General features: G+C 47.1%; 1 protein-coding gene across 1 annotated transcript in view; it reads right to left on the bottom strand.

Annotated features, from left to right (window-relative positions):
* Positions 1 to 4,689: 4,689 nt before the first annotated feature.
* The window catches only part of SYF2 (SYF2 pre-mRNA splicing factor), a 16,077-nt gene continuing 9,717 nt past the window's right edge, over positions 4,690 to 11,049 (bottom strand). The window contains exons 4-7 of the mRNA XM_083186786.1: positions 10,896 to 11,013; positions 10,623 to 10,713; positions 9,657 to 9,755; positions 4,690 to 7,615 (exon numbers count right to left, since the gene is read on the bottom strand). Of these exons, the coding sequence (XP_083042912.1) occupies positions 7,450 to 7,615; positions 9,657 to 9,755; positions 10,623 to 10,713; positions 10,896 to 11,013 (474 nt within the window). The 3' untranslated portion in view covers positions 4,690 to 7,449. The remainder of the gene's footprint in view (positions 7,616 to 9,656; positions 9,756 to 10,622; positions 10,714 to 10,895; positions 11,014 to 11,049) is intronic.

Here is an 11,049-nt window from a genome sequence, read left to right as displayed (position 1 = left end):
GGGGGAGTGGGGGCAGTAAAAAAATATGCGGCGGGGGGGCGCACAAAAGCTAGTTACGCCACTGCTTGTTACCAAGGGGAATCGGTGTCGACGGTGCGCCGGGCCCCGTCTCAGGCGCTCAGTAAGCTGCGATGTTCGCAGCTTACCAAGTCATCCTGGATTGGGCCCTTAATACACCCCTGGTTTTAGGTTTTTATTTAGTAACATGATAGTATGGGATCTGCTAAGATTACCACAATTTATTAAACATTTTGGGCCTGATTCTGAATCGCAGGCAGCGACGTCTATTGTCGCAAGAGCAGGAGCGCTGCTGAAATCACTGGAAAAATGGTGCGGCGGCCATGTTTGGGCGATCTGGTCATGCGCAGTGGAGTCTGAGTGCTCTAATGCTCATACCCTACCACACACTGCGCTGCCACCGGCAGAGAGGAGGAGCCTAGCTGGAGGAGGCTGCACACGGGGCTCCACCCTGCTATCGCTGGGTACAGCTGCAAATCTACAGTATACGTGGATTCAGTATGAAATCCCGGCGGTCGGGATCCCGGCGTTCAAAATCCCGACGCCGAAATCCCGACAAGGGGGGGACGTGGATCGCCCCCCCTTGTGGGCTCGCTGCGCTCACCACACAGTGGGCCCGGCGCGCTAATTTATTCTCCCTCCAGGGGTGTCGTGGACACCCACGGAGGGAGAAAGTGTCGGGATTTTGGCAGTCGGGATTCCAGCGTCGGGATTCTGAACGCCGGGATTTAAACTGCATCCCGTATACGTAACTCAGTTTCCCAGTCTGTGCAAATGTGGCCAGTAACCCTGTCCTCTCCACAACTGGGCGGCAGAGACAGACTGATCCAGGCCGGAGCTGACGTCACAGACACTCCCAGAAAACGGCAAGTTACCACCCCTCCAAACGCTGGCTTCCTGTCAGTCAAACTGCGAGGAGACTGCGAATAGAGTAATCGCTCATTTTTGTCGCTGTTTGGCCTCACGCATGCGTAGTCATTCGATAATCGATCACCTTACAAATTTGCGCTATCAGCTTTGAACATCCCCCAATGGCACAATTATAGGTTATGTGATGAAAGCCCCACCCCTATGCAAATGTTAACCCATAGCAACCATTTCCCAATAGGGGTGTGGCTTATAAACACAATTAGCCTGTTCCTCCTCCATCACCGCCCACCTGCTTCTCCAGGCATTTTACAAACATAAATATATCAAGTATGATGTCATGGCCGGAGTGGGCGTCCTCTCCTGAGTATCTAGAAGGTATTTCGTGGGGTGTGAGAGAGATAAAGTAACAGCCAATTAACTTTTACAGGCCGTGTTTGAAAAAGTGACAGGCGCTCATTGGTTGGAACGTTATCCTTATCTACTTTATCTCTCTCCAATGCTTGCTAAGAATGTTAAATAAAAGAAAGACTATCCCTATAGTGCAGCGATGGGGAACCTTTGACCTTCCAGCTGGTGTTTAAATATCCCAGCATGCCCTGCTACAGTTTTACTATTTGGCCATGCTAAACCTGCTACAGGGCATGCTGGGATGTGTAGTTCAACAGCAGCTGGAGGGCCAAAGGTTCCGCATTGCCTTCCTCCTACAACTTTGACCCCTGGGTTGTTACCCCTCCCACACCGCAAAAATGCCATACTGCCTCCAGTCATAGGGGCATATGCACTAAGCCTTGTAGAGCAATAAAGTGGAAAGAGAGATAAAGTACCAACCAAACAACTCCTGTCATTTTCTACTCAGTGTTTAATATGCAGTTAGACCAGGACTGGGCAACACCGGCCCTCCAGATGTTAGTGAACTACACATCCCAGGATGCTTTGCATTAGTTTTGCTATGTGGCCATGCTGAAACTGATGCAAGGCATGCTGGGATGTGTAGTTCACTAACATCTGGAGTGCTGGTGTTGCCCAGCCCTGAGTTAGACGCTGATTGGCTGGTGCTTTTTCTCTCTCCTAGACTAAAGCTGGCCTTATACACGAAGATTTATCTTCAGATCTGGCTGGTTGGAACAAAAACATGGTTATGGATGAGAGCAAATGACAGTTGACCATTTGCTTGGAAATGCTGGAAAACTGACAAACTGTCACTCATCCATAACCATGTTTTTGTTCCAACCAGCCAGATCTGAAGATAAATCTTACTAGTGTATGGGCACCTTTAGTACACATCGGCCAAAACCTGCCCACAAGCCGGTCTATCCTGCAGCTCTTGGTGGACCTATTGGACTACAGTAGATCCTATCTGGGCCTTGGTAAGAGAGAATGTCCATGACTTATAACAGGTAGGGTGGGATGTGTTGTACAGACGGGTGAGAGTTACCAAATATTCTCAAGAGGAGGTTTCCAACTGAGTAATCAGATTCTAGATATCATGGGGGAAATGTAATAGGATGAGAAATTCCGAAACTGAGAGATTTGGTATGAAATCTCTATTTTTTTTGACCAGTTTGATTTTGCAGTGTAAATGATTGCCGCTTTACCAAATATCTCACTTTCTGAATCTCTCATCCTATTAAATTTCACCCCGTGTATCTAGTACCTTCTAGTAAAATGACAGCTAGACTGGACGACTCCTCTTGTCCTGCATAGAAGGTTTCCTAAATCTATCCATCTACAAGAGAACTGCAGGAGGTGGAGGATTGTCTGTCATTACTGTAGCAGTTTCTACCCTCTTGTATTTGGCTACCAGCATAAGGAAATAATTATTGCGTTAAGGCCCCCATACACTAACTCGACTTGGGCCTATTTCACCCATTCCTGAGAAATCTGCCCAAATCAGGTCAGTGTGATGCAGCATGCAGGGCTGACCTGGGACCTCCCTCTCGCCGGAGGGCCGGGTGAAGAACAGGTAATGCAGCCCATACACAGTGTGATAGGCAGGGCAGCCGAGAGGGGGGGGGAGCGGGTACTAATTACCCGGGCCCAGGCTTGCTGGAGGGGCCCCGTAGGGGCCCTGGTCCGACCCCTCCCTTCCCCCTCCGTCCCTCCCAGGTAGCAACACTTCTACAGCATGTGCTGTGCTGACAGGAGGCTCAGCATGAGTGTCTCACTGGCAGCGTGAGAGGTGATGCTGAGCCTCCTGTCAGCACAGCACATGCTGTAGGTGTGTGCTGCTGCTGAGATTATAGTTTTTAGAGTTTTCTTTTACCCTCTTTAAAATTTTGGGGGCGTTGCCTAAGTGCGGGAAGTGCCCACACCTCCCACACTTAAACCACACCCCTAAAATTTTACCGGGGCCCAGCATTCCTCTTGGCTGCCCTGGTGATAGGCACTATGGGGGTTATTTTGGTTCACTCTTTCTGACAAATTCCTTCTTAGATGGGCAAAACCATGTGCACTGCAGGTGGGGCAGAGAGAATTAGAATTGGGTGAGTTATTTTGTTTCTGTGCAGGGTAAATACTGACTGCTTTATTTTTACACTGCAATATAGATGTCACTTTGAAGTAAAACCCCACCCAAATCTAATTATATCTGCACAAGTAACATCTACCCCACCTGCAGTGCACATGGTTTTGTCCATCTAAGAATTAATTTATCAGAAAGAGTGAACCAGAATTACCCCTATGCGTTTTGAACTAGATGCAATGAAATCTAGTTCAAATAGTACATGCAGCAGATACTTTGTGCTGTGCGTTAGGATGTGCGCGGACGCGCGCATCGCACCCGGTAATTGTACTGTATATGGGCACCTTAAAGGACCACATATGATGGATCACATGCAGTCCTGCTGCCTGGGAAGGTCCCGGACAGCTTGCAGGTGTTCGGCTGGTCATACACTGCTGCAAGAAATCACAGTATTGTATACCCAGCTTAGGTCTTATCCCTGAGATATCCCAGGATGGTACGCAAATATTCCAAAGCGCTGAAAATTCAATATCAAGCATTTTGGATATGGGAGACTGATTGGTACTTGTGTAATATCTGGGCGCCCGATGTGTTTGATTGTATGCCTTAACTTAAGGCATCCAATCAGATGCGATGGACGCGATTTTTCTATAGGATTCAATGTTAAATGGTCCTGTTCATACCCCCACTATCCAAGTGGGCATGGAGTTGATTTTATATAGCGTGGCGAGCCGCGCGAGGGGACGCGGATTACGTAAAATGTATCAAAAAAATCGGGCACCCAGATATTACACAAGTACCGACTGATTCCATATATTACTTTATAGGCAGCAGTTAGCTCCCCCGGTATAGGCACATTGCACCAGACTGCAGGAGAGTATTTCTGTACCACATACAGACATAGGAGCTTGGAGACCTCAAAAATTAACCCCATCGCTGGTAATCCCGAGAAGTTTCCGGGCTATGCCTTAATGCCCAGACTGGCGCGCCCAGAAAATTCTCAGGATTGCCAGTGATTAGCGCCGGGCAGCGGCTCCCTCTCCTCCGCCACGCCTCCTGCTCTCCCCATTGTATTACAGCCTGCGGCGCCAGCTTATGACAAGCCGGGCAGCCATATTAAGGGAAGGGGCACAGGGCCGGGCAGCAGCTGGTACAGTTCAGCGTTGCCGGACCCGGGGACACAGCGGGTTTTTTGTTTTTTTTAGGGAGCGCTCCCCAAAAAAAAAAAAAAACTCGCCTAGTGGGGAGCGCTCCCTAAAATAAAAAAACACCACTGAAGGGGTTAAACCCAGGGCGGAGAAAATTAATTGTTATAAAAATAAAATACATGAAATAATCCGCTGACTGCAAACTGTATTTATTAGCGGTTTCCACAACACTTCTGCACCAAGCAGCCTCTCTGCATTTATATCAAACAGATGATTACACGGCCCATGTTTGTTATTCATAGGGGGATAAACCATGGATACATATAGCTGCACACTGTCATGCTTACATAGTATTGGAGGGACGATTGGAGTCTGGGTCCTGAGAAAGGTTTCCAGACACTAGGGGGGACATTTACTAAGATGGGAGTTCTACTTCACATGGGACGTTGCTATAGGCAACCAATAAGAATATATTTATTATTCATTTAGCACCTTCTAGAACAAGGGTGGCCAAACCTGTCCTCAATATCTACCAACAGTTCAGGTTTTACAGACCACCTAGCTGGTGCACAGCTGTAGTCATTACTAACTGTCCCATTTCCCAGGTCACCTAGCTGGTGCACAGGTGCAGTCATTACTAACTGTCACATTTCCCAGGTCACCTAGCTGGTGCACAGGTGCAGTCATTACTAACTGTCCCATTTCCCAGGTCACCTAGCTGGTGCACAGCTGCAGTCATTACTAACTATCACATTCCCCAGATCACCTAGCTGGTGCACAGCTGCAGTCATTACTAACTATCACATTCCCCAGATCACCTAGCTGGTGCACAGCTGCAGTCATTACTAACTGTCACATTTCCCAGACCCCCTAGCTGGTGCACAGGTGCAGTCATTACTAACTGTCACATTTCCCAGGTCACCTAGCTGGTGCACAGGTGCAGTCATTACTAACTGTCCCATTTCCCAGGTCACCTAGCTGGTGCACAGCTGCAGTCATTACTACCTATCACATTCCCCAGATCACCTAGCTGGTGCACAGCTGCAGTCATTACTAACTGTCACATTTCCCAGGTCACCTAGCTGGTGCACAGGTGCAGTCATTACTAACTGTTACATTCCCCAGATCACCTAGCTGGTGCACAGCTGTAGTCATTACTAACTGTCCCATTTCCCAGGTCACCTAGCTGGTGCACAGGTGCAGTCATTACTAACTGTCACATTTCCCAGGTCACCTAGCTGGTGCACAGGTGCAGTCATTACTAACTGTCCCATTTCCCAGGTCACCTAGCTGGTGCACAGCTGCAGTCATTACTAACTATCACATTCCCCAGATCACCTAGCTGGTGCACAGCTGCAGTCATTACTAACTGTCACATTTCCCAGACCCCCTAGCTGGTGCACAGGTGCAGTCATTACTAACTGTCACATTTCCCAGGTCACCTAGCTGGTGCACAGGTGCAGTCATTACTAACTGTCCCATTTCCCAGGTCACCTAGCTGGTGCACAGCTGCAGTCATTACTACCTATCACATTCCCCAGATCACCTAGCTGGTGCACAGCTGCAGTCATTACTAACTGTCACATTTCCCAGGTCACCTAGCTGGTGCACAGGTGCAGTCATTACTAACTGTTACATTCCCCAGATCACCTAGCTGGTGCACAGCTGTAGTCATTACTAACTGTCACATTCCCCAGATCACCTAGCTGGTGCACAGCTGCAGTCATTACTAACTATCACATTCCCCAGATCACCTAGCTGGTGCACAGCTGCAGTCATTACTAACTGTCACATTTCCCAGGTCACCTAGCTGGTGCACAGCTGTAGTCATTACTAACTATCACATTCCCCAGATCACCTAGCTGGTGCACAGCTGTAGTTATTGCTAACTGTCACATTCCCCAGATCACCTAGCTGGTGCACAGGTGCAGTCATTACTAACTGTCACATTCCCCAGGTCACCTAGCTGGTGCACCGCTGTAGTCATTACTAACTGTCACATCTCCCAGGTCACCTAGCTGGTGCACAGCTGTAGTCATTACTAACTGTCACATTTCCCAGATCACCTAGCTGGTGCACAGCTGTAGTCATTACTAACTGTCACATTTCCCAGATCACCTAGCTGCTGCACAGCTGTAGTCATTACCAACTGTCACATTCCCCAGATCACCTAGCTGGTGCACAGCTGTAGTCATTACTAACTGTCACATTCCCCAGATCACCTAGCTGGTGTACAGCTGGTGTACAGCTGGTGTAGTTATTACTGTCACATTTTCAAACATGTGCTGCATTCATTCTTAACGGACAACAGATCTACAGGTGGCCTGGAAAACATGGACTGGTCAGTAGATCTCGAGGACTGGTTTGGCCACCTCTGTTCTAGAAGATAATAGATCGCATTTGATTGGTTGCCCATAGCAACATCCCATGTGAAATAGAACTCCAGTCTTAGTAAATTTCCCCTTAGGCATCCTAGATACCTGCTACGGCCGGACTGACTACATGTTCAGAACATAAGATCCGGACAGACGGTAATCAGTACAGGTCATTTCCATCAATGGAAAACGACCATAATCTCTGCACTAACACAATTACTTATGTTCACATCTGCAAAGTGTTTAAGACTTTTAACACCGCCATGCGCACACAGAGGAGTACTATTGGGGGCTGAAGTATTATTTGTTAGAAGAACCAGTAGCCTATGCCTCATATTCAGGCGAAGAGGTGCCGTCGCCTACTTACATGTCAGTATTGCAAGCTCTCTTATCATAGATAAACAACATGGCCGCTTTGCTTTTAAATAGTAAAAAATGCTAAAGCCAAAGACCGCTCACTCCCCTACTAAAAGGAACAACATTTATTATAGACAGAGTAAAATGTACAAAGCTGTGAGAAAAAAAAAAAAAGGCGGCAGCCGTAGGACAAAGCCGATGTACTTCCAGGGTGAGGTCATCAGACAGCCGTGCCCCTCTCCAGGTTCTGTTTGATTTCTGCCGTGTATTTTCCATAAAACCTCTCCGCCTTCTTGTTGAAGTTGGCATTTCTCTCGTTGATGTAGTCAATGTCGGCGTCGTCATTGTAGGCGCGTCGGCGGCTGTACTTCTCCCGTTTCTCAATCCTGCAACACAAACATGCAAAGAAAAGTTATGAAGCAGCCTAAGATCTAGGAAAACTGCTTCACCGGATACTGGGGCAGACCAGGATTCCCCTGTATGATGCAAAGATGGTGGGTATTTGCCTTGCTCAAGTCTCTGTGGGGTGGCGGAAAATAACAAAAAGCTTGGAATTCCCTGGAAAAGTTCTGCCATGACCTTGAGACGAATACCCCTTTCACACCAGAAAATACAGTCCCTGGATCATGCCGGGACATTCCCGGGTTGGCCCCTTTTACAACAGCCTAGTCCCTGCATTTTGTGATGTGAGGGGGCAGGTGGCGGGAGATGGGGTGAGTGAAATGATGCTGGTGGAGCCGGGGATTGGCTCAGGGTGGAACTATACATCACCTGGCGGCTTCCCCCACCGGCGGGAGGCCGCATGACTCAGCGCTCTCCACCAGCAGCTACAGGCCAGAACCCCCCTGACACGGGCAGGATCCCCAGGTCCGGCATCCTGGCTGCCCCCGTCTCCGCAGAACAGCTGCGGCGAGTATAAGCCAAGTTGGCTTCTTTCACACCAGCCCCGGTAACCTGGGCTGGACACGGGAGCAACCCTGATAGCTAGCAGGGTTAAAATCCCGGCAAATTTACCCGGGAACCTTTCAAACCAGAGCTGGTGAAAGGGGTACAATAAAGTTCTCTTAGCAAATGGGCAGGTGGGGGAGGAGAATATTGAGATCCATGCATCCTAATTTCCCAACTACTAGAGAACTTCCATAAGCGCCGTAAATCCCCGTATGACTTGCTGTTTAATCCTGGTCTCTTGCAATGAGCAGCTATTAGCAGCCACCCATGTCTGCCATCATGTACACATTCATGCAGACAGGGATCGAATAGTAACCGCTATTAAAGGTGCTTATAGATCCAGTTTGTACAGAGCCTACAATTTTCAAAAAACAGGATAAATCAGTGATTCGCCGTTGGAGGACATGGACAGCAGGGGGCGCCTGTGGAAAGATAGTGCTAGTTTTCATTGCCCAAAACCAGACACTGGGTTCTTTATGGTCATCCCCCAAACGGCCCTCCCAAAACAGTCTAAAAACTTTGCCAAGTATTTGCAAAATGGCAGAAAGTGTGTTTCGGTCTTTCAACGGGTAATTTCATGCAGGAGAACCGTTCCGACTCTTTCAAATGTTATTCCACCAACGTAATGAGATAGGAAGAGCAAAAATAATTTTTGGGTGGATTTACCCCTTAATATTTTACATGCTAGGAGCTGCCATAATGGTCCCCAAGAGCTGGTGGTACTGCGCAGTAGATGCTGGAGGACTGTGGGGGTTATTCTGATTCACTCGGAAAGGCACAATCCCTCTCTAATGGACAAAACCATGTGCAGTGCAGGTGGGGCTGATGTAACATGTGCAGAGAGAGTCAGACTTGGGTGGGGTTTGTACTTCAAACTGATATCTATATTGCAGTGTAAAAATAAAGCAGCCAGTATCTACCCTATCTAACAATAAAACACCCAAATCTAACTCTCTCTGCACATGTTACATCAGCGCCACCTGCAGTGCACATGGTTTTGTCCATTAGAGAGTGATTGTGTCTTTCTGAGTGAATCAGAATAATCCCCTGTATCCTATATGGATGATAAACTGGTGTATATACGACTTTCCTAATCACATTATTGTATTATAAAAGTCAGACAACTAAAAAAAATGGTAGAAAACAAGGGTAGTGTTCATTCTAACACCCACTATATTTGAAAACCCATGCAGTTCCTCTTCCCTGTCTGGGGTGTCACTGTCTGCTGTAGAGATTCTAGCACAGTGTGGTCTATATATCAGCACTGACATGCAAACCAGACCTGTGCTTGAAACACCACAGCAGACAGCGACACCCCAGGCATGGAAGAGGAACTGCATGGGTTTTCTAATATGGCGGGTGCTAGAATGAACACTACAAGGGTATGTGCTGAAGACGTGCGGGTCATGTGAAAAGGTACAGAAACAAAAAAAAAAAAAAAAAAGTTAAATTAAAATAAATGAAGAGTAAAACGCTTACTGTTTTTCCAGGTCAGTGACCATTCGCTCTATGCCGTCCTTGGATGGGACGTGAGTACCGTGGTAAAGGCTGTTTAGCGTAGGGTAGAAGTTTTCCCCACTAGGATTAATGAAGAAAAAAAAACAGCATTACAGACAAGCAACAGAGCGAGACAGCCAATATCAGCAGTGTACAAAGCAAAGTGGGTGCGATACAGAACAGAGAAGCTGCTTCCTCCATGCAACCCATACAGTGCTCAGACACAGCAGTACCCTAATTATCATGAGCATATATGGGCCAACTAGTAAGCCCGCTCGAAGCAAAAGCTTCGAAAACTAGCCTGCTACCTTCTGTGTTTGTGCATGTGTGACAAAGAGATGTAGTTTCACTCTCTGCCAGCAGATGGCAGTGTTTCAGAGACTCACAGACACTAGACATATATATCTGAGCTTTATGTATCACACAGTTTTAAAGTCAGACTGATACTTGGGTTGCAAAACTGCCATTTGCCATGCACTGAACATAGACAAAGGGGTTTATTGAAGAAGCATCAGATTGCAAAACGGGACTTCAGAGGGTGCTTATGGGCAATAATTAAAAAGTGTGACGCTTTTACTAGCAACTAAATGGATTGTAAGAGCATTACTTTTCTAAATAACGGGCATAAGCACGCGCAGAAATGCCAGGACTTACAGCCAGATGCTTTATAAATAAGTGCGGTGTGTGGTAGACTTGTGGAGATGCTTCTAAAACTATACCTTGTGCGGGATGAGTTGGGTAGTCACTCAAGGCACATCTTTGGTATAAGGATGGATGGATGGTTGAAATTCTTAGAAAACTGTTTATTCCATTTTTATGAAAGAATCACAAATTTCCCAAACAAATTTTTGTAATTACTCATTTGCGTCTGACTGTATCTCTCTCTAATCATTAATTAACCCCCCTCCCTCCCCTCTGTGCAGAGTAAGTGGAAGATGCATCGCTTACCAGTTCTCGCGCTCCTTCTCGTATGCCTCCATGTCTGGTTTGATCTGCTTAGTCAGTCGCTGGTACTGGCGCAACTGTGCGGCTGCATAATCTGTAGAGGATGGAAACCGATGGAAATCGTACGTTTAGGTCAAATACACCGATACAGAATCACAAATTTATATATAAAAGTAATAATTATAATAAAGTTCCCCAATTGTCATTTATTTTTCGCGTACAGTGGGGTATACACCATTAAGAACGGTCTGGAGATGCATGGTAAAAAGAACATACCTGAGAAACCATTATCAGGGTTCTTCCTCTTCTTCTTCCTCTCCCATCTCTCAGCGTCCTCCGCACTGATCTCCAGTACCTTCGCTCTGTGATAATCCACCCCATTAGCCTCACATTCCTAAAACAGATAACATAGGGTGGTTTCAGCTCGGGT

Source organism: Crinia signifera, chromosome 5 (assembly GCF_055691185.1).
Source record: "Crinia signifera chromosome 5, ASM5569118v1, whole genome shotgun sequence".
In the NCBI taxonomy this organism is placed as follows: Eukaryota; Metazoa; Chordata; class Amphibia; order Anura; family Myobatrachidae; genus Crinia; species Crinia signifera.
Note: the sequence above shows the minus strand (reverse complement) of the source record. Positions and strands in the feature narration are given on the sequence as shown.